The sequence below is a fragment of the Pseudophryne corroboree genome, chromosome 2 (genome assembly GCF_028390025.1).
Source record: "Pseudophryne corroboree isolate aPseCor3 chromosome 2, aPseCor3.hap2, whole genome shotgun sequence".
Classification (NCBI taxonomy): Eukaryota; Metazoa; Chordata; class Amphibia; order Anura; family Myobatrachidae; genus Pseudophryne; species Pseudophryne corroboree.
In genome coordinates this window covers 348,340,452-348,363,267 of record NC_086445.1, presented here as the reverse complement: position 1 = coordinate 348,363,267, position 22,816 = coordinate 348,340,452, and the positions used below count along the sequence as shown (strand labels likewise).

The 22,816-nt window shown below is 45.7% G+C and overlaps 1 protein-coding gene across 1 annotated transcript in view; it reads left to right on the top strand.

Annotated features, from left to right (window-relative positions):
* LOC135019225 (putative GTP-binding protein 6) overlaps positions 1–22,816 on the top strand; it is a 99,964-nt gene that overhangs the window by 55,325 nt on the left and 21,823 nt on the right. The window contains exons 4-9 of the mRNA XM_063953084.1: positions 4,891–5,021; positions 6,291–6,361; positions 12,652–12,810; positions 12,894–13,102; positions 13,731–13,879; positions 14,986–15,135. Coding sequence (XP_063809154.1) covers positions 4,891–5,021; positions 6,291–6,361; positions 12,652–12,810; positions 12,894–13,102; positions 13,731–13,879; positions 14,986–15,135 — 869 coding nt within the window. The remainder of the gene's footprint in view (positions 1–4,890; positions 5,022–6,290; positions 6,362–12,651; positions 12,811–12,893; positions 13,103–13,730; positions 13,880–14,985; positions 15,136–22,816) is intronic.

The window sequence follows — 22,816 nt, the reverse complement described above, 5'->3', positions numbered from 1 at the left end:
GTCCTGGGAAAGATGGTGGCTTCTTACGAAGCAATTCCCTTCGGCAGGTTCCATACAAGGATCTTTCAGTGTTTCAGTGGGATATGTTGGACAAATGGCCTGGTTCGCATCTTCAGATGCATCGGTTGATCACCCTGTCCCCAAGGGCCAGGGTGTCTCTACTGTGGTGGCTGCAGAGTGATCATCTTCTCGAGGGCCGCAGGTTCGGCATACAGGACTGGGTCCTGGTGACCACGGATGCAAGCCTCCGAGGATGGGGGGCAGTCACTCAGGGAAGAAACTTCCAAGGCCAGTGGTCAAGTCTGGAGACTTCACTACACATAAATATACTGGAACTAAGGGCCATTTACAACGCCCTGAGGCAAGCAGAGCCCCTGCTTCAAAACAAACCTGTACTGATTCAGTCAGACAACATCACGGCGGTCGCCCATGTAAATCGCCAGGGCGGCACAAGAAGCAGGATGGCAATGGCAGAAGCCACAAGGATTCTTCGTTGGGCGGAGAATTACGTGCTAGCACTGTCAGCAGTGTTCATTCCGGGAGTGGACAACTGGGAAGCAGACTTCCTCAGCAGACACGACCTCCACCCGGGAGAGTGGGGACTTCATCAAGAAGTCTTCGCACAGATTGTAAATCGCTGGGAACTGCCACATGTGGACATGATGGCGTCCCGCCTCAACAAAAAGCAAAAAAGATATTGCGCCAGGTCAAGGGACCCTCAGGCGATAGCTGTGGACGCACTAGTGACACCGTGGGTGTACCAGTCGGTTTATGTGTTCCCTCCTCTTCATCTCATACCCAAGGTACTGAGGATAGTAAGAAAGAGAGGAGTAAGAACTATACTCATCGTTCCGGATTGGCCAAGAAGAACTTGGTACCCAGAACTACAAGAAATGATCTCAGAGGACCCATGGCCTCTGCCTCTCAGACAGGACCTGTTACAACAGGGGCCCTGTCTGTTCCAAGACTTACCGCGGCTGCGTTTGACGGCATGGCGGTTGAACGCCGGATCCTAGCGGAAAAGGGCATTCCGGATGAAGTTATTCCTACGCTGATAAAGGCTAGGAAAGACGTGACAGCAAAACATTATCACCGTATATGGCGAAAATATGTTGCTTGGTGTGAGGCCAGGAAGGCCCCTACAGAGGAATTCCAGCTGGGTCGATTCCTGCATTTCCTATAGTCAGGAGTGTCTATGGGTTTAAAATTAGGATCTATAAAGGTCCAGATTTCGGCCCTATCTATTTTCTTTCAAAAAGACCTGGCTTCACTGCCTGAAGTTCAGACGTTTGTTAAGGGAGTGCTGCATATTCAGCCCCCTTTTGTGCCTCCAGTGGCACCTTGGGATCTTAACGTTGTGTTCGATTTCCTGAAATCACACTGGTTTGAGCCACTTACAACCGTGGAGCTAAAGTATCTCACGTGGAAGGTGGTCATGCTGTTGGCCTTGGCTTCGGCTAGGCGTGTGTCAGAATTGGCGGCTTTATCATGTAAAAGCCCATATCTGATCTTCCATATGGACAGGGCGGAATTGAGGACTCGTCCCCAATTTCTCCCAAAGGTGGTATCAGCGTTTCATTTGAACCAACCTATTGTGGTGCCTGCGGCTACTCGGGACTTGGAGGATTCCAAGTTGCTGGACGTAGTCCGGGCTTTGAAAATTTATGTTTCCAGGACGGCTGGAGTCAGGAAAACGGACTCGCTTTTTATCCTGCATGCACCCAACAAGCTGGGTGCTCCTGCTTCAAAGCAAACTATTGCTCGCTGGATCTGTTGCACGATTCAGCAGGCACATTCTGCGGCTGGACTGCTGCATCCTAAATCAGTGAAAGCCCATTCCACAAGGAAGGTGGGCTCTTCTTGGGCGGCTGCCCGAGGGGTCTCGGCTTTACAGCTTTGCCGAGCTGCTACTTGGTCGGGTTCAAACACGTTTGCTAAATTCTACAAGTTTGATACCCTGGCTGAGGAGGACCTTGAGTTTGCTCATTCGGTGCTGCATAGTCATCCGCACTCTCCCGCCCGTTTGGGAGCTTTGGTATGATCCCCATGGTCCTTACGGAGTTCCCAGCATCCACTAGGACGTCAGAGAAAATAAGAATTTACTCACCGGTAATTCTATTTCTCGTAGTCCGTAGTGGATGCTGGGCGCCCGTCCCAAGTGCGGACTCTCTGCAATACATGTATATAGTTATTGCTTCACTAAAGGGTTATTGTTATGAGCCATCCGTAAAAGGAGGCTCAGTTGTTGTTCATACTGTTAACTGGGTATGGTTATCACAAGTTGTACAGTGTGATTGGTGTGGCTGGTATGAGTCTTACCCTGGATTCCAAATCCTTTCCTTGTTGTGTCAGCTCTTCCGGGCAAAGTTTCCCTAACTGAGGTCTGGAGGAGGGGCATAGAGGGAGGAGCCAGTGCACACCAGATAGTACCTAATCTTTCTTTTAGAGTGCCCAGTCTCCTGCGGAGCCCGTCTATTCCCCGTGGTCCTTACGGAGTTCCCAGCATCCACTACGGACTACGAGAAATAGAATTACCAGTGAGTAAATTCTTATTTTACCTTGCTTTTGGGAAATCCCATCAGTACAGACGCAGCGTCCCCCAGATGGATGAAAGACAAAAAGGGATTTTTGTTTACTTACCGTAAAATCTCTTTCTCTGATTCCATCTGGGGGACGCTGCGATCCCTCCCGTATTTTTGTCTGGTTTATTGGTTGTATTCTGTCTGCCTCTTCCGGCTTTGCTAAACGTTAACTGAGGTAATCTGCTAGTCAGGCTGGAGATGGGAGGGGTTAGAGGGGGGAGGAGTTTGTTTTTATAGGTTCTGTGCCAAAGCTCCCTTCCCACACTCTAACTCCATCAGTACAGACGTAGCGTCCCCCAGATAGAATCGGAGAGAGAGATTTTACGGTAAGTAAACAAAAATCCCTTTATTATGCACTAGAAACACACAATGCAGATAACTGTCACTTTGTTAGTAGCATAGGTTTCAACCTTGTTTAAAGTTCCCAGTATCTTTATGATTAGTAGATATTAAGAGGCCTACACACTGTGCAATTCTGCCTCAAGGCAGATTTTGACTTGGCAATTTCCGTTAAACTCCCCAGAATTCAGAACCATCTATACTGACTATACTCACGGTGCAATTTTGGCTCTGTACAATTTTGATTATACTAGAAACTAGATTGTACACTTTCTAGTCAAAATTGACCTGCCTGCACTATCTTTACTTGTGATGCGGACCCCGTGGCGTATACACACGATGCGATATGCACTATGTTTTCTACCAATGTGGTCTATATAGTCCACATCAGTAGTTATATCGCACCGTGTGTATGTGTCTTTAGAGCAGGGTTACTTACTCCTGCTTCCATTCCTAGCCAGGTAATCGGTGTTAGCATGGTTAGTACTTTTTGTACAGCCAGATGTGTCCTCATGCATCCAGCCTCCATATGCCATGCAGTGCGAGATGCCTGGCATGAGTGAGCCGTCAGGTTCTGTGAAACTCTGCTAATGTTTTTTTTTTTTTTTTTCGAAAATGCAACGCAATGCGACTAGGACACACAAGGAAACTGTGCTGATTCATTTGATATGACACTTGAATATTGTGTGTGTCTGAGACTGTATACAAAGCGCAACTGAACTTTTATTTGAAAAAATTTGAAGATGCTACATTCTAGAACTTAATGAACATATTCAGAGACTCAGTCACACACAGAGACTCAGTCGCACACAGATATACAAGTGACATATAGCAAATTAAGTACCAGTCTCCTCGTGCATCCTAGTCGCATTGCGACTTAGATGCGCATTGCGAATAGGACACAGTTTCTGCAAAATTAAAAGCCGTCCGACACTTGAAGATTCTCACACGTCCTGGTGTGCCAAGAGGGGCTGTTTGGTGGGTATGCGGTCAGCATACCACTCGTCAGGATCCGGGCTGTCACAATATCAATGCTGGGATCCCGACTGAGTTACCATACCGCCACTGGTACACCAGTGAGGTGGGTGATTCTCCCTCTATGGATGTCCATGACACCCATAGAGGAAGAACAGAACCTGTGGCGAGCATGGCTTGCCACCGAGCCCGTAGCGTGGCGAGCACAGCGAGCCCACAAGGGGCTTGCCGGCTTTCCACCGCTCCGGATGCCGATGTCTGTATAATGACAATCGGCATCCTGTGCGGCGGGATACCAAACCGATCCCGTTTCGTGTGACTATATCAAAGATGTATGAGGACACACCACTAGGTAGCTCCTTAGTCCTTTGATGCAGCAAACAGGCATATATATAAAGTAAGTAGTTCACCTCCCGGCTGCTGGTGCTGTCGTATATTGCAGCCATTTCCAGAGGGCACAAGTTTCAGTCTCTACAGAGCTCTTCAAGGACAGAACAGGGGTACTGGCTGGAGCAATAGCAATGTCTTTAACGCGTTTCACCGCCTTAAATATGTATCAGTGGCTTCCTCAGAAGGTTATGGTCTTAATGGATATGTTCCACTTTAGGCCACAAAGAGTCTATTTATATTTAGTGACTGTAACTTTTATAGTTGAGCTAGGCACCAAATATCTAAGTATATAGATTTTCATTCTACTGATTTCAAAGGTAGATGTATCTGATAATAGTGTCCTGATTGTAGTGTGTGTAATACTCATGTATAAAGAAATTATTTAAGATCTACATTTCTGTGAGTCTTAATTGTCCATAATCTCCCACTGTGAATATACAGTATTAGGGGAAAGCTTATGACAGGAAGATCAAAAAGTTTGAATAGAAGGTGTGTGGTCCTGTTGTGATATGAGATTTATAACGAATCCCCCAAAATTATCATATTCTTTTCATAAACATCTTCTTCTATTCTGACTCTACTTTTATTCTACTTTCAAAACCAGAAAGAGCTGGAAGCAGTATGGGGAGTGAAAGTTTTTGACAGATATACAGTGGTCCTAAATGTTTTCCGCTACAATGCTTGCACAAGAGAGGCCAAGCTACAGATTGCACTAGCTGAGCTTCCACTGCTGAGGTAGGGAGACACCGTGTAATCCTCAGTTAGTAATGTGCCTCTTTGTTTGTAGGGTGCCACATCAGTTATTTTGCTCTAATAGAGTCCCTTTACAGTAGATCTATGGCAACAGAGGGGACCTACAGTAGTTATCTTTATTCCTTTTATCCCTTCCTACACTAAGGGACATATTTAATAAAATGCTGGTTTTTAGAAGTGTAGATCAGATTCAGCCCATTATCTTCTAGAAGGTGCTGCTTAAAAAGAGATGTGGAATCTGAGTGGTTGCTATGGGCAACATCTCTACTTCTATAAACCCACACTATAGTAAATATACCCCTTAGTGCACAAATTAATTAATTATAGGGTGGTAAATTAAGGTAGCTGTCCTATTCGTGCGAGTACAGATATTTGCTATATATATATATATATATATATATATATATATATATAACAGGGGGGATAGGGGTACCGGCAACCAATGTGGCTAAAAGACCGTGATTAAAAAATGTATTAAAATTGAAAGCCAAAAAATATAAAAGCAAAAAGTTTTTAATATATGAGAGTAATAACAGTTTTAAAAATTGTTTAGAGTACAAGCAAAGATTTCATATAAAAGAATATAAAAGGATAAAAAGGATAGGGAATAAAACTTAACTTGAAAACACTGGGTGGTCAGTACAGGCCTGTACCCCTATACCCCTGTTTTATGCATTTTTAACAACACAATACCATTGTTGTATTTTTAGGGTTGGCTGACACCTTTTGATAAGGTCAAATGGGCTTTTAGTATTTTTGTGTGGTAAAACCTTTTATCGTTTACATAGCCTTACTGAGATTTTCATTTCACAAGTGGTGCTGTACTATCTTTTTGTACATATATATATATATATATATATCTATCCCACACAACTGTGTGTGTATGTATGTGTGTATATATATATATATATATATATATATATATATATATATATATATATATATATATATATATATGTGTGTGTGTGTGTAATGTACCCTTCTCTCCCTTTGTAAGTACATATATTGAGTAAATGTATTCTGAACCTATGTCTGGGGGTGCCCTAATTGTATGTTTGTACAATTCACTCAATGTCATCCTAGCAAAATAAAACACTGATAGAAACACTACTAATATGTCATCCCCAAAAAGGAAAAATTAGCTGGGATACGCAAACAATTCACAAGAGACCGAATAAAACATGAGCACATGTTCACCATTGGATAGCCAATATATTTTAGGAGATTTTGTTCTGTCTTATTTTTACATAGATCTAGTATTAAAAATGAAACTGCCCACTTGGACCAGCAGGGTGGCGGATCCAGATATATCATGGGATCAGGTAATACTGTATGCATTGCTTTCACTTATGAACAGTAGGTTCAGTTAAATTGATTGACATATTGGTCTTATTAATATGTTAGAGTATATCATACACATAGCTAATACATCTTCCTACCCATACTTCTTGTGTTTTAGCGCCCATAAAGCTCATAGTCACAGGAGTTCTACAGCACAGGCGCCTATAGCATCTTGGTTGGCTTTTTTCAATGCACTCAGATGTCCGTCATCAGCACATCATTATGAGGAATGCATAGTAGGTCCTAATGGGACGTCTTATAAATACACAATGGATCCTGAATGATGCTTGCCCACCATGACATTTGACAAAAAACTAAAAAATGCCATCACAATTGACACTGGGATCCATATATAATGTAGCAACTACTAACGCATGACAGTCACTCTGTTAAATCTGCAAGAAATACAATTTCTCTAACGTCCTAAGTGGATGCTGGGGACTCCGTAAGGACCATGGGGAATAGCGGCTCCGCAGGAGACTGGGCACATCTAAAGAAAGCTTTAGGACTATCTGGTGTGCACTGGCTCCTCCCCCTATGACCCTCCTCCAAGCCTCAGTTAGATCTCTGTGCCCGAACGAGAAGGGTGCACACTAGGGGCTCTCCTGAGCTTCTTAGTGAAAGTTTTAGTTAGGTTTTTTATTTTCAGTGAGACCTGCTGGCAACAGGCTCACTGCATCGAGGGACTAAGGGGAGAAGAAGCGAACTCACCTGCGTGCAGAGTGGATTGGGCTTCTTAGGCTACTGGACATTAACTCCAGAGGGACGATCACAGGCCCAGCTTGGATGGGTCCCAGAGCCGCGCCGCCGGCCCCCTTACAGAGCCAGAAGGCAGAAGAGGTCCGGAAAATCGGCGGCAGAAGACGTCCTGTCTTCAACAAGGTAGCGCACAGCACTGCAGCTGTGCGCCATTGCTCTCAGCACACTTCACACTTCGGTCACTGAGGGTGCAGGGCGCTGGGGGGGGGCGCCCTGAGACGCAATAAAAACACCTTGGCTGGCGAAAATACATCACATATAGCCCCCAGGGCTATATGGATGAATTTTAACCCCTGCCAGAATCCATAAAAAAGCAGGAGAAAAGTCAGCGAAAAAGGGGCGGAGCCTATCTCCTCAGCACACTGGCGCCATTTTCCCTCACAGCTCCGTTGGAGGGAAGCTCCCCTGGCTCTCCCCTGCAGTCACTACACTACAGAAAGGGTTAAAAAAGAGAGGGGGGCACTAATTAGGCGCAGTATTAACTATACAGCAGCTATAAGGGGAAAAACACTTATATAAGGTTATCCCTGTATATATATAGCGCTCTGGTGTGTGCTGGCAAACTCTCCCTCTGTCTCCCCAAAGGGCTAGTGGGGTCCTGTCCTCTATCAGAGCATTCCCTGTGTGTGTGCTGTATGTCGGTACTTTTGTGTCGACATGTATGAGGAGAAAAATGATGTGGAGACGGAGCAGATTGCCTGTAATAGTGATGTCACCCCCTAGGGGGTCGACACCTGAGTGGATGAACTGTTGGAAGGAATTACGTGACAGTGTCAGCTCTGTATAAAAGACAGTGGTTGACATGAGACAGCCGGCTACTCAGCTTGTGCCTGTCCAGACGTCTCATAGGCCGTCAGGGGCTCTAAAGCGCCCGTTACCTCAGATGGCAGATATAGACGCCGACACGGATACTGACTCCAGTGTCGACGGTGAAGAGACGAATGTGACTTCCAGTAGGGCCATACGTTACATGATTGAGGCAATGAAAAATGTTTTACACATTTCTGATAATACGAGTACCACCAAAAAAGGGGTATTATGTTCGGTGAGGAAAAACTACCTGTAGTTTTCCTGAATCTGAGAAATTAAATGAGGTGTGTGATGATGCGTGGGTTTCCCCCGATAACAACTGATAATTTCTAAAATGTTATTGGCATTATATCCTTTCCCGCCAGAGGTTAGGGTGCGTTGGGAAACACCCCCTAGGGTGGATAAAGCGCTCACACGCTTGTAAGGGCTCTACCTTCGCCTGAGATGGCCGCCCTTAAGGATCCTGCTGATAGAAAGCAGGAGGGTATCCTAAAAGGTATTTACACACATACTGGTGTTATACTGCGACCAGCAATCGCCTCAGCCTGGATGTGCAGTGCTGGGTTGGCGTGGTCGGATTCCCTGACTGAAAATATTGATACCCTAGATAGGGACAGTATATTTTTGCCTATAGAGCATTTAAAAGATGCATTTCTATATATGCGTGATGCACAGCGGAATATTTGCCGACTGGCATCAAGTCTAAGCGCGTTGTCCATTTCTACCAGTAGAGGGTTATGGACACGTCAGTGGTCAGGTGATGCGTATTCCAAATGGCATTTGGAAGTATTGCTTTATTAAGGGGAGGAGTTATTTGGGGTCGGTCTTTCAGACCTGGTGGCCACGGCAACAGCTGGGAATTCCACGTTTGTACCCCAGGTCGCCTCTCAACATGAGAAGACGCCGTATTATCAGGCGCAGTCTTTTCGTGGACAAGCGGGCAAAAGGTTCCTCATTTCTGCCCCGTGACAGAGGGAGAGGAAAAAGGCTGCAGAAATCAGCCAGTTCCCAGGAACAGAAACCCTCTCCCAGTATACGCTGGGGCTTTACAAGCAGAATCAGGCACGGTGGGGGGCCCGTCTCAATGAATTTCAGCGCGCAGTGGGCTCACTCGCAAGTAGACCCCTGGATCCTTCAGGTGATATCTCAGGGGTACAAATTAGAATTCGAGACGTCTCCCCCTCGCCGTTTCCTAAATTCGGCTTTACCGATGTCTCCTTCTGACAGGGAGACAGTTTTGGAAGCCATTCACAAGCTGTATTCCCAGCAGGTGATAATCAAGATACCCCTCCTGCAACAGGGAACGGGGTATTATTCCACACTGTTGTGGTACCGAAGCCGGACGGCTCGGTGAGACCGATTCTAAATCTAAAATCTTTGAACACTTACATACAGAGGTTCAAATTCAAGATTGAGTCACTCAGAGCAGTGATTGCGAACCTGGAAGAAGGGGACTACATGATGTCTCGGGACATCAAGGATGCTTACCTTCATGTCAAAATTTACCCTTCTCACCAAGGGTACCTCAGGTTTATGGTACAGAACTGTCACTATCAGTTCAGACGCTGCCGTATGGATGGTCCACGGCACCCCGGGTCTTTACCACGGTAATGGCCGAAATGATGATATTCCTTCGAAGGAAGTGAATTTTAGTTATCCCTTACTTGGACAATTCCCTGATAAGGGTAAGATCCAGGGAACAGTTGGAGGTCGGTGTAGCACTATCTCAGGTAGTGTTGCGGCAGCACGATTGGATTCTCAATATTCCAAAATCGCACCTGGTTCCGACGACGTGTCTTCTGTTCCTAGGGATGATCCTGGACACAGTCCAGAAAAAGGTGTTTCTCCCGGAGGAGAAAGCCAGGGAGTTATCCGAGCTAGTCAGGAACCTCCTAAAACCGAGCCAAGTCTCAGTGCATCAATGCACAAGGGTTCTGGGTAAAATGGTGGCTTCCTACGAAGCAATCCCATTCGGCAGATTCCACGCAAGAACTTTCCAGTGGGACCTGCTGGACAAATGGTCCGGGTCGCATCTTCAGATGCATCAGCGGATAACCCTGTCACCAAGGACAAGGGTGTCCCTCCTGTGGTGGTTGCAGAGTGCTCATCTTCTAGAGGGCCGCAGATTAGGCATTCAGGACTGGGTCCTGGTGACCACGGATGCCAGCCTGCGAGGCTGGGGAGCAGTCACACAGGGAAGGAATATCCAGGGCTTATGGTCAAGCCTGGAGACATCACTTCACATAAATATCCTGAAGCTAAGGGACATTTACAATGCTCTAAGCTTAGCAAGACCTCTGCTTCAAGGTCAGCCGGTGTTGATCCAGTAGGACAACATCACGGCAGTCACCCACGTAAACAGACAGGGTGGCACAAGAAGCAGGAGGGCAATGACAGAAGCTGCAAGGATTTTTCGCTGGGCGGAAAATCATGTGATAGCACTGTCAGCAGTATTCATTCCGGGAGTGGACAACTGGGAAGCAGACTTCCTCAGCACGACCTCCACCCGGGAGAGTGGGGACTTCACCCAGAAGTCTTCCACATGATTAAAAACTCGACAGGTATTGCGACAGGTCCAGGGACCCTCAGGCAATAAGCTGTAGACGCTCTGGTAACACCGTGGGTGTACCAGTCAGGGTATGTGTTCCCTCCTCTGCCTCTCATACCCAAGGTACTGAGATTGATGAGATGGAGAGGAGTAAGCACTATATTCGTGGTTCCGGATTGGCCAAGAAGGACTTGGTAACCGGAACTTCAAGAGATGCTCACGGAGGATCCGTGGCCTCTACCTCTAAGAAGGGACCTGCTCCAGCAAGGACCCTGTCTGTTCCAAGACTTACCGCGGCTGCGTTTGACGGCATGGCGGTTGAACGCCGGATCCTGAAGGAAAAAAGGCATTCCGGATGAAGCCATCCCTATCCTGATCAAAGCCAGGAAGGATGTACCGCAAAAACATTATCACCGCAATTGGCGAAAATATGTTGCGTGGTGCGAGGCCAGTTAGGCCCGACGGAGGAAATTCAACTGGGTCGATTCCTACATTTCCTGCAAACAGGAGTGTCTATGGGCCTGAAATTGGGGTCCATTAATGTTCAAATTTTGGCCCTGTCAATTTTCTTCCAAAAAGAACTAGCTTCAGTCCCTGAAGTTCAGACGTTTGTAAAAGGAGTACTGCATATACAGCCTCCTTTTGTGCCTCCAGTGGCACTTTGGGATCTCAATGTAGTTTTTGGTTCCAAAAGTCACATTGGTTTGAACCACTTAAATCTGTGGAGTTAAAATATCTCACATGAAAAGTGGTCATGCTGTTGGCCCTGGCCTGGGCCAGGCGCGTGTCAGAATTGGCGGCTTTATCCTGAAAAAGCCCTTATCTGATTTTCCATTCGGACAGGGAGGAATTGAGGACTCGTCCTCAGTTTCTCCCCAAGGTGGTTTCAGCGTTTCACCTGAACCAACCTATTTGTGGTGCCTGCGGCTACTAGGGACTTGGAGGCCTCCAAGTTGCTAGACGTTGTCAGTGCCCTGAAAATATATGTTTCCAGGACGGCTGGAGTCAGGAAATCTGACTCGCTGTTTATCCTGTATGCACCCAACAAGCTGGGTGCTCCTGCTTCTAAGCAGACTATTGCTCGTTGGATTTGTAGTACAATTCAGCTTGCACATTCTGTGGCAGGCCTGCCACAGCCAAAAATCTGTAAATGCCCACTCCACAAGGAAGGTGGTCTCATCTTGGGCGGCTGCCCGAGGGGTCTCGGCTTTTCAACTTTGCCGAGCAGCTACTTGGTCAGGAGCAAATACGTTTGTAAAATTCTACAAAATTGATATCCTGGCTGAGGAGGACCTGGAGTTCTCTCATTTGGTGCTGCAGAGTCATCCGCACTCTCCCGCCCGTTTGGGAGCTTTGGTATAATCCCCATGGTCCTTACGGAGTCCCCAGCATCCACTTAGGACGTTAGAGAAAATAAGAATTTACTTACCGATAATTCTATTTCTCATAGTCCGTAGTGGATGCTGGGCGCCCATCCCAAGTGCGGATTGTCTGCAATACTTGTACATAGTTATTGTTACAAAAATCGGGTTATTATTGTTGTGAGCCATCTTTCAGAGGCACCTCTGTTATCATGCTGTTAACTGGGTTCAGATCACAGGTTATACGGTGTGATTGGTGTGGCTGGTATGAGTCTTACCCGGGATTCAAAATCCTTCCTTATTGTGTACGCTCGTCCGGGCACAGTATCCTAACTGAGGCTTGGAGGAGGGTCATAGGGGGAGGAGCCAGTGCACACCAGATAGTCCTAAAGCTTTCTTTAGATGTGCCCAGTCTCCTGCGGAGCCGCTATTCCCCATGGTCCTTACGGAGTCCCCAGCATCCACTACGGACTATGAGAAATAGAATTATCGGTAAGTAAATTCTTATTTTTCCATTGATTAACACTTTTATTTTCTAAGTCTTATATACTATTTAGGGCAATAAGGTTTTTTTATGTATGCATTGCAGAGTAGTAAATTTCCTAAACATGTTGCGTGGGCAGCATTATCCTCCCTCCTCTATGTAAGCAGTGCTGGAAGGACTGGTGTACAGGTAGGAGGCGGCCGATGAGGTGCCTCAGCCATTTTCAGTGGGGACAGGTCCACTTCAAATTCATTTATTTTGCCAGAAGTAAAAAATCCTCTGTAATTTCCCCCCATTATAATCCTTAAGGTGAAACCTTCATGGAGGTCCAGCAGAGACTCTTAAAAGAAAGAGAAATAAAGATAAAGAAGGCTTTGGAGAAATTGCGGAAGAAGAGAAAGTTGCTTAGGACCCAGCGCACAAGACGGGAGTTTCCAGTTATCTCTGTGATGGGTTATACAAACTGTGGTGCGTGTATAAGGGATTCTATTTAATGGTTTTCATGATTGATACAGTACATGTATGTATCTGGTGTGATATTCTGATTGCAGGAAAAACAACATTAGTAAAGGCGCTTACAGGTGATGCAAACCTTCAGCCCCGTGACCAGCTCTTTGCCACACTTGATGTCACTGCCCATGGTGGATTGCTTCCTTGTCGAATGCCAGTTATTTTTGTTGACACGATTGGATTTCTGTCTCAGCTGCCTCATAGCCTGATTGAGTCCTTTTCTGCCACGCTGGAGGATGTTATCCACTCGGTAATAACCTTCAAATGTAAATTGATGACCACTGACTTTTTTTTTTTCTGTCAATAAATTTTCATTGAAATGTTTGCAAAAATGGGAAGGGGATACAGGAAAAGGAAAGTACCGGGGGGAATGCATGGAGACGACCATTGGCCTTTAAAGTAGAACTTAGTTATACTTGCTGTAATTGTAAAGTAGAACTACATTACGCTTTCATGCTGTCCCCTGTAAACATTTTATGAACCAGAAGTTATTCCTGAAAGAATTGCACGTGGATTTAAATGTAACAACCTATGTGGTCTATTTTTTTTATTTTTCATTATAGAACTGTTTAAGTAGTTTAAACCATTGTTTAGATGTGTATCATCTAGTTGACTATATATATATATATATATATATATATATATATATATATATATATATATATATATTCTAATATATAACAGAACTAGCATGCATAGCAAGCAGACAGTCATATCTGGCCCAATATTCGCTTGTATAAGATTGATAATTTAGGCTTTTAATATAGAATTTTCTCATTTGCTGTATTTTACTATACAAATTAGTAGAGCAATCGGGAAACACCCTCTCTTACAGGTAGCATATGCTAATATTTCTTCCTGCTTATTTAATTTACCAGGACTTATTAATTCACGTGAGAGATATCAGCCACCCAGAAGCTGTGAATCAGAAGAAAAGTGTGCTGTCTGCTCTCGCCAATCTGACCGTCCCACACAAGCTCCTCGACACAATGATTGAGGTGCATAACAAAATTGACTTAGTTCAAACGTAAGTGCTCATATTGGTGTCTTATATGTCAATACTTATACTAATTAGTAGTCTAAATGCTAAAGTTGTGTTGACAGATATTTTAATTATTAGTAGGCATACATATTTGTTTATTAATAGAACAGAAATGTATTTGTAATTAAAATGTATGTGGTACTTCTAATTTGTATTAGAGGTTTTTATGTTTCTAGCTTGGGGATCTGTATACATCTGTAGAAAGCATAGAGTAAATTACCGAGGTAATTTGTCCGGCGCTGTTAAGAGGATATGCTTGTCCTTTACAGCTGCTGTTTAAAGGGATAGTTAGTCCCTGTATGAGTGATAAAGGTAAAGAAATATACAGCGCTAATAACAAACTGGATATGGGGAAATTAATAATCACAATTTATTGTAAAAAATTGTTGCAACAACTAAATTCATTATAAAAAAGAGACATTATTTTGTCAATAAAAGACTCAGATAAAAATCTATAGGGCAGGCACAGCAATTTTTGTTTGGTAATTTACCACACGAGGAAGCCGAATAAGTACACTGGTACGAGTCCTTGGAATGGTAGCCACAGTCCTAGGGTGCAGTTTTCAGTGCTTAGCAGGTGAGGTCCAAATGCAAAGGCAGATCTTTATAGTGTTTGATCCGGACTGGATTGAGTCCTGTTGGATTACTGGATCTTTCTGCGCCTTATGGACATCCGCTATTTTCCCAATTTGCTGGTGGACTTCTAGGCTGGTTTCCAAGTGACGAAATTGTTTCCAGTGGCATACGGCTCCTCAGAACCAACGCGTTTCGCTGTATTCACAGCTTTTTCAAGGTATGACTGGGCACTTACTAATGTAAACACATGATGGAAGTGACTTATATATTTACGTGCTTTGTTTGACGTTTAATCTACACAAAACATACAATGACAGCTATATATGGCGAGACAGTTTATTCAGAAAGGGGGAGTGTAGAATATATCTTTCCGGTGTCATAAATGTGGTAGGCTAACGTTATTTACAGTTTTACATGAATGTTTTTGAATTTAAGAATATTTTTAACATTTCAAGGATTACAATTTTAATTGGTTACCTGAGATTTGACCTACAATATTGTTCAATCCATTGTAGACATGAACCGGATGAGGCAGCTATACCTGTGTCTGCACTTTTGGGTTACGGCTTGGATGGCTTGAAACAACACATAGAGAAAGCAGTGATGAAAAATACAGGAAGGATTAGTATGACAATTAGGGTGAACCTGGAAGGTCCCCAATTAAGGTATGTAATCTAAACCTAATAAAAACACACACAGTCTTGCAATACATAGAACAATTGGTTATAATAACTGTTTAGTACATAGGTGCACATTTTTCGATTCCAGAGGTAGAGTATTAACAGAGTACCCAGGCACGTAAATTAGATGAGCTTATCTGTGAATGTAGTTACCATTACCAGGTCTCCCTAGGAAGTGTAGCGGTCGCTAAGATTTCACTTGTTTTTTATGAATTGTGTTTTATGCATTTTATTAGTGCCATAAGTTTACATTTCATATAGAAAGTAATTAATTGTGCAAAATACAACTGTAACTTGTTGTACAGCTTGCAATGTCTACATGAAATGGCATGAAATAATCAATGGACAGCCCTTCTCTAGAAAGTGGCAGGTCAGTCAGGGAAGAGTGGGAAACTGACTCAGCGGCATATGGGGGTGGTCTGGGACTGAGTGGGATGGGGCTTAGCTCCGTACCTCCTACCCAGCGAAGGAAAACTTGTTGCTTAACTGCCATCAATTGTGGTGAACTATGGGATATCAGGTATTGTTGGCAAGCCATCGATGGTTGCTAATTGTCGATGGTCATCCCTAACTTATACCACCTTTTACAAATATGTTGTATTATATTTATGGATGTTTTCTAATCTATTTCAACCTGGGATCTGAGTCAGTACAGTAATTATTTATAACAGTTTGCACTGGACATGAGAATACTACATCTAGAATTACATTACTACCTGCTGATTCTGCAAAAAGATTCTGTGGGGCTTCTTCTAAATTCTGATGGAGGTCTGTTTGTTTGACAACCAACATATTAAGCACCTCAGGCTTAAATGTACATTTCTGTATTTTTATCTGGGGATCCAGTCTTTAGGTCGACCACTTTTGCTCGACATTCATTAGGTCGACATGGAAAAAGGTCGACATGAGTTTTTCCCTTTATTTTCTTTTTCTTTTACATTTTTTTAAAATGTACGATTCACGTGGACAGCGATTGGGAATAGTAACCTGTGCTGAGCGAGGCACCTTGCCCGAAGCAAGGGGATACGGTGCACTATTTGGGGTTCCCGGTCACTCATGTCGACCTAGCATCCATAAGGGATACTGGGGTCTTAGTACAATGGGGTATAGATGGGGTCCAAAGGAGCTGGTGCACTCTAAATTTCTTCAACTGGGTGTGCTGGCTCCTCCCTTCTATGCCCCCTCCCACAGCCAGTTTAGAAAAATGTGCCCTCAGGAGAGAATGCACACTCTGGAGCTCCAGAGGATTTTTCTTCAGTTTATTTTGAACGTTGTTATTTTCGGTATACCTGCACCATGGCTGTTAGGGGGGATGGTCACCAGCCTCTGTAAGGTCTCAGAGCCGCTTCCTTGCTGTAGGACCACTGTCCTGAGAGGTTGTGGTACCACGGGCACGGCGCTTTAGCGAACGCAAACGCAGCACGCCGCACAACCCCAACATTATCTGAAGGTTACAAAAGAGTGGTGAGTACAAACCGGAGGGCTCCGCCTGGGGTGGCACTATCGCAGGGGCAGCATCCGGAACACCCCCTGGGGGGATCCCATAGCCCCCCTGCGTAAACTGCACAGCGGTTTGGTGAAAACAAGTATTCATACTCTGTTTTACACAATAGGAGACATTTGCCAGTATAAATAAATGCATAGCTCCGGCGCCATTACAGGGGGTGGAGCTTACTCAGAGCGGGACCAGTGGCTTTTTGACGCCTTCCTCTGCTTACAGCTGCAGCAGCAAGGCATACAGTTCCTCCAGGACACTCAAGATACACAGGAAACTGGTACAGGGGTGTAAATTAAGGGGAGAGACACTATTATACATGAAAATAGTGTCCTGAAAAGGACAAAGTACGGTATTACGCCAAGCTAATACAGCCTGCAGTCTTACTGAGTGTGCTGGTCTCTTACATACCAGTCTGGCAGGCTTGCTATATATACTTGTCTGTGTGTTGTGTGTGAGTGTTTTGTCTCCTGTAAACATGGTAAAACATCAATTATGTAAAGTTTGTAATATCAGCTTCTCTCCCTCCGTTGCTGGTTCCCCCTCATGTGAACAAAGCAGCCATTCCTCCCAAGTTAGTGAGGAAGCTGGGGGGCGTTGTGGTTAGGAGCCATCCTGGTTAGGTACTATAAAAACCATGATGGCTGATATGTCTTCACGCCGCACTGATCACACACCCCAAGTACTGTATTAGGACACAGCTTCAGAGGGAACATAGGCATTCACCACTCCTATGGTAAAGGTGACCCGCAGGGTACACCTGACATTTACCTGAGCTGGGGTTCATTTTGGTATACCAATAGGAGGTATACCTTGCAAAGGGTAGTCTGCAGGATACACCTGACAGCGGTGAACGAAGGACAACTAAGAACTTATAACATACCAAAAGGAGGTTGCTGATAAAACAGCAGCCTGCATACTGCATCAGAACATTGTACACACAATAAAGTGAGTGTTAAACACCCATCCTAGATTATCATTGCCTTATATACACATCTATAGGAAAGCAAAATCAAACACACATATATACACACATAGATCACACCCATTCCGCAACACCTCTTTTCTCATCTCTCCATTCCACTAATGAGCGCGCTGACCATTTCCAGCAAAATGATATGTCTTCTTAGCTCACTGCAAATAGTCTAAAGACACAGCAAGCTGCAGCAGGCTGTAGCAGACCTGGTTGCAAAGGCAGATGACAGACAGCACCCTCTCCCTAGCTCAGTGATGCATAAACGTGGACGCCCTGACTTATTCTCAGAATCTGATGAAGAGGGACTGGAGGAGGGGGAGGAGCTGGACCCTATTACAGAGGATTCATCTCCAGCACAGGGGATTGAACCCCTCATACTTGCTATCAGGATGTATTAAAAATCCCAGTGGAAGACGATGCAGCAACACAGTCGTTCTTCTCCTCCCAGGAAAAGGTTAGCGTCACTTTCCCTGATTATAAGGAATTCATTGACATGTACTTTATCATTTCCTCTGGATGGCAGGAAAATTTGGGAAGATCCTTCGGCTGTAGACGTGTCGGTCTCACGCCTATCTAAAAAGGTCGTATTACAAGTCCCGGGCGCCTCTGCCTTAAAGGACCCTGGGGATAGGAGAATAGAGACTACATTAAAGTCCATTGACACAGCAGCTGGTGTATCACAAAGGCCTGTGATAGCGGTTGCTGGATGACACATGCCATTCACACATGGGCAAGCCAGATTCAAGTGGGCCTTGCGGGGGATATGTCTCTGGTGAATATGGTTATACTGACAAAACACATTCAGGATACTGCACGTGTCCTGTGTGATTCTATGAAGGAGATAGGTGCTATTAATGTTAGTACTTCTGTCATGGTAGTGTCTTTGCGCAGAGCTTTATGGCTGCGTCAGTGGAGAGCGGATGCAGATTCCAAGCGCAGTGTGGAGTCTCTTCCTTTCTCGGGAGAGTGGCTATTCGGGGTTGAGTTGGATATGTGGGTGTCAAAAGCTACTGCGAGTAAATCCACATTTCTCTATCGTCCTAGTGGATGCTGGGGTTCCTGAAAGGACCATGGGGAATAGCGGCTCCGCAGGAGACAGGGCACAAAAAGTAAAGCTTTAGGATCAGGTGGTGTGCACTGGCTCCTCCCCCTATGACCCTCCTCCAAGCCTCAGTTAGGTTTTTGTGCCCGGCCGAGAAGGGTGCAATCTAGGTGGCTCTCCTAAAGAGCTGCTTAGAAAAGTTTAGCTTAGGTTTTTTATTTTACAGTGAGTCCTGCTGGCAACAGGATCACTGCATCGAGGGACTTAGGGGAGAAGAAGTGAACTCACCTGCGTGCAGGATGGATTGGCTTCTTTGGCTACTGGACATTAGCTCCAGAGGGACGATCACAGGTACAGCCTGGATGGTCACCGGAGCCTCGCCGCCGGCCCCCTTGCAGATGCTGAAAAGAGAAGAAGGTCCAGAATCGGCGGCAGAAGACTCCTCAGTCTTCTTAAGGTAGCGCACAGCACTGCAGCTGTGCGCCATTGCTCTCAGCACACTTCACACGGCAGTCACTGAGGGTGCAGGGCGCTGGGGGGGGGGCGCCCTGGGCAGCAATGAAAATCCTTTTTTTGGCAAAAAATACCTCACATATAGCCTCCGGGGCTATATGGAGATATTTAACCCCTGCCAGAATCCATTTTTAAGCGGGAGACGAGCCCGCCGAAAAGGGGGCGGGGCCTATCTCCTCAGCACACAGCGCCATTTCCTCACACAGTTCCGCTGGTCAGGAAGGCTCCCAGGCTCTCCCCTGCACTGCACTACAGAAACAGGGTTAAATCAAGAGAGGGGGGGCAAAATTTGGCGAAATTGTGATTTTATAAAAGCAGCTATAAGGGAGCACTTATTATAAGGCTATCCCTGTAAAATATAGCGCTTTGGTGTGTGCTGGCAAACTCTCCCTCTGTCTCCCCAAGGGGCTAGTGGGGTCCTGTCCTCTATCAGAGCATTCCCTGTGTGTGTGTGCTATATGTCGGTACGTGTGTGTCGACATGTATGAGGACGATGTTGGTGAGGAGACGGAGCAAATTGCCTGTAATGGTGATGTCACTCTCTAGGGAGTCGACACCGGAATGGATGGCTTATTTATGGAATTACGTGATAATGTCAACACGCTGCAAGGTCGGTTGGCGACATGAGACGGCTGGCAAACAAATTAGTACCTGTCTAGGCGTCTCAAACACCGTCAGGGGCGTTAAAACGTCCTTTTACCTCAGTCGGTCGACAGACACAGACACGGACACTGATTTCAGTGTCGACGGTGAAGAAACAAACGTATTTCCCTTTAGGGCCACACGTTACTTGTTAAGGGCAATGAAGGAGGTGTTACATATTTCTGATACTACAAGTACCACAAAAGAGGGTATTATGTGGGATGTAAAAAAACTACCTGTAGTTTTTCCTGAATCAGATAAATTAAATGAAGTGTGTGATGATGCGTGGGTTCCCCCCGATAGAAAATTATTGGCGGTATACCCTTTCCCGCCAGAAGTTAGGGCGCGGTGGGAAACACCCCTTAGGGTGGATAAGGCGCTCACACGCTTATCAAAACAAGTGGCGGTACCGTCTATAGATAGGGCCGTCCTCAAGGAGCCAGCTGACAGGAGGCTGGAAAATATCATAAAAAGTATATACACACATACTGGTGTTATACTGCGACCAGCGATCGCCTCAGCCTGGATGTGCAGAGCTGGGGTGGCTTGGTCGGATTCCCTGACTAAAAATATTGATACCCTTGACAGGGACAGTATTTTATTGACTATAGAGCATTTAAAGGATGCATTTCTATATATACGAGATGCACAGAGGGATATTTGCACTCTGGCATCAAGAGTAAGTGCGATGTCCATATCTGCCAGAAGATGTTTATGGACACGACAGTGGTCAGGTGATGCAGATTCCAAACGGCACAAAGGTGTATTGCCGTATAAAGGAAGAGGAGTTATTTGGGGTCGGTCCATCGGACCTGGTGGCCACGGCAACTGCTGGAAAATCCACCGTTTTTACCCTAAGTCACATCTCTGCAGAAAAAGACACCGTCTTTTCAGCCTCAGACCTTTCGTCCCTATAAGAGTCATATCTGCCCAGGGATAGAGGAAAGGGAAGAAGACTGCAGCAGGCAGCCCATTCCCAGGAACAGAAGCCTTCCACCGCTTCTGCCAGGCTCTCAGCATGACGCTGGGACCGTACAGGACCCCTGGATCCTACAAGTAGTATCCCAGGGGTACAGATTGGAATGTCGAGACGTTTCCCCCTCGCAGGCTCCTGAAGTCTGCTTTACCAAGGTCTCCCTCCGACAAGGAGGCAGTATGGGAAACAATTCACAAGCTGTATTCCCAGCAGGTGATAATCAAATTACCCCTCCTACAACAAGGAAAGGGGTATTATTCCACACTATATTGTGGTACTGAAGCCAGAAGGCTAGGTGAGACCTATTCTAAATCTAAAAAATTTGAACACTTACAAAGGTTCAAATCAAGATGGAGTCACTCAGAGCAGTGATAACGAACCAGGAAGAAGGGGACTATATAGTGTCCCGGGACATCAGGGATGCTTACCTCCATGTCCCAAATTTGCCCTTCTCACTAAGGGTACTTCAGGTTCGTGGTACAGAACTGTCACTATCAGTTTCAGACGCTGCCGTTTGGATTGTCCACGGCACCCCGGGTCTTTACCAAGGTAATGGCCGAAATGATGATTCTTCTTCGAAGAAAAGGCGTCTTAATTATCCCTTACTTGGACGATCTCCTGATAAGGGCAAAGTCCAGGGAACAGTTGGAGGTCGGAGTAGCACTATCTCGGATACTGCTACAACAGCACGGGTGGATTCTAAATATTCCAAAATCGCAGCTGATCCCGACGACACGTCTGCTGTGCCTAGGGATGATTCTGGACACAGTCCAGAAAAAGGTGTTTCTCCCGGAAGAGAAAGCCAGGGAGTTATCCGAGCTAGTCAGGAACCTCCTAAAACCAGGAAAAGTGTCAGTGCATCATTGCACAAGGGTCCTGGTAAAAATGGTGGCTTCCTACGAAGCAATTCCATTCGGCAGATTTCACGCAAGAACTTTTCAGTGGGATCTGCTGGACAAATGGTCCGGATCGCATCTTCAGATGCATCAGCGGATAACCCTATATCCAAGGACAAGGGTGTCTCTCCTGTGGTGGTTACAGAGTGCTCATCTTCTAGAGGGCCGCAGATTCGGCATTCAGGATTGGATGCTGGTGACCACGGAGGCCAGCCCGAGAGGCTGGGGAGCAGTCACACAAGGAAAACATTTCCAGGGAGTGTGATCAAGTCTGGAGACTTTTCTCCACATAAATATACTGGAGCTAAGGGTAATTTTATAATGCTCTAAGCTTAGCAAGACCTCTGCTTCAAGGTCAGCCGGTATTGATCCAGTGGGAAAAACATCACGGCAGTCGCCCACGTAAACAGACAGGGCGGCACAAGAAGCAGGAGGGCAATGGCAAAAACTGCAAGGACTTTTCGCTGGGCGGAAAATCATGTGATAGCACTGTCAGCAGTGTTTCATTCTGGGAATGGAGACTGGGAAGCAGACTTCCTCAGCAGGCACGACCTCCACCCGGGAGAGTGGAAACTTCATCGGGAAGTTTTTCCACATGATTGTGAACCGTTGGGAAATACCAAAGGTGGACACAGGCAATAGCTGTGGACGTTCTGGTAACACCGTGGGTGTACCAGTCGGTGTATGTGTTCCCTCCTCTGCTTCTCATACCTAAGGTACTGAGAATTATAAGACGTAGAGGAGTAAGAACTATACTCATGGCTCCGGATTGGCCAAGAAGGACTTGGTACCCGGAACTTCAAGAGATGCTCACAGAGGACTTATGGCCTCTGCCGCTAAGAAGGGACTTGCTTCAGCAAGTACCATGTCTGTTCCAAGACTTACCGCAGCTGCGTTTGACGGCATGGCGGTGGAACGCCGGATCCTAAGGGAAAAAGGCATTCCGGAAGAGGTCATTCCTACCCTGGTCAAAGCCAGGAAGGAGGTGACCGCACAACATTATCACCACATGTGGCGAAAATATGTTGCGTGGTGTGAGGCCAGGAAGGCCCCACGAAGAAATTTCAACTCGGTCGATTCCTGCATTTCCTGCAAACAGGAGTGTCTATGGGCCTCAAATTGGGGT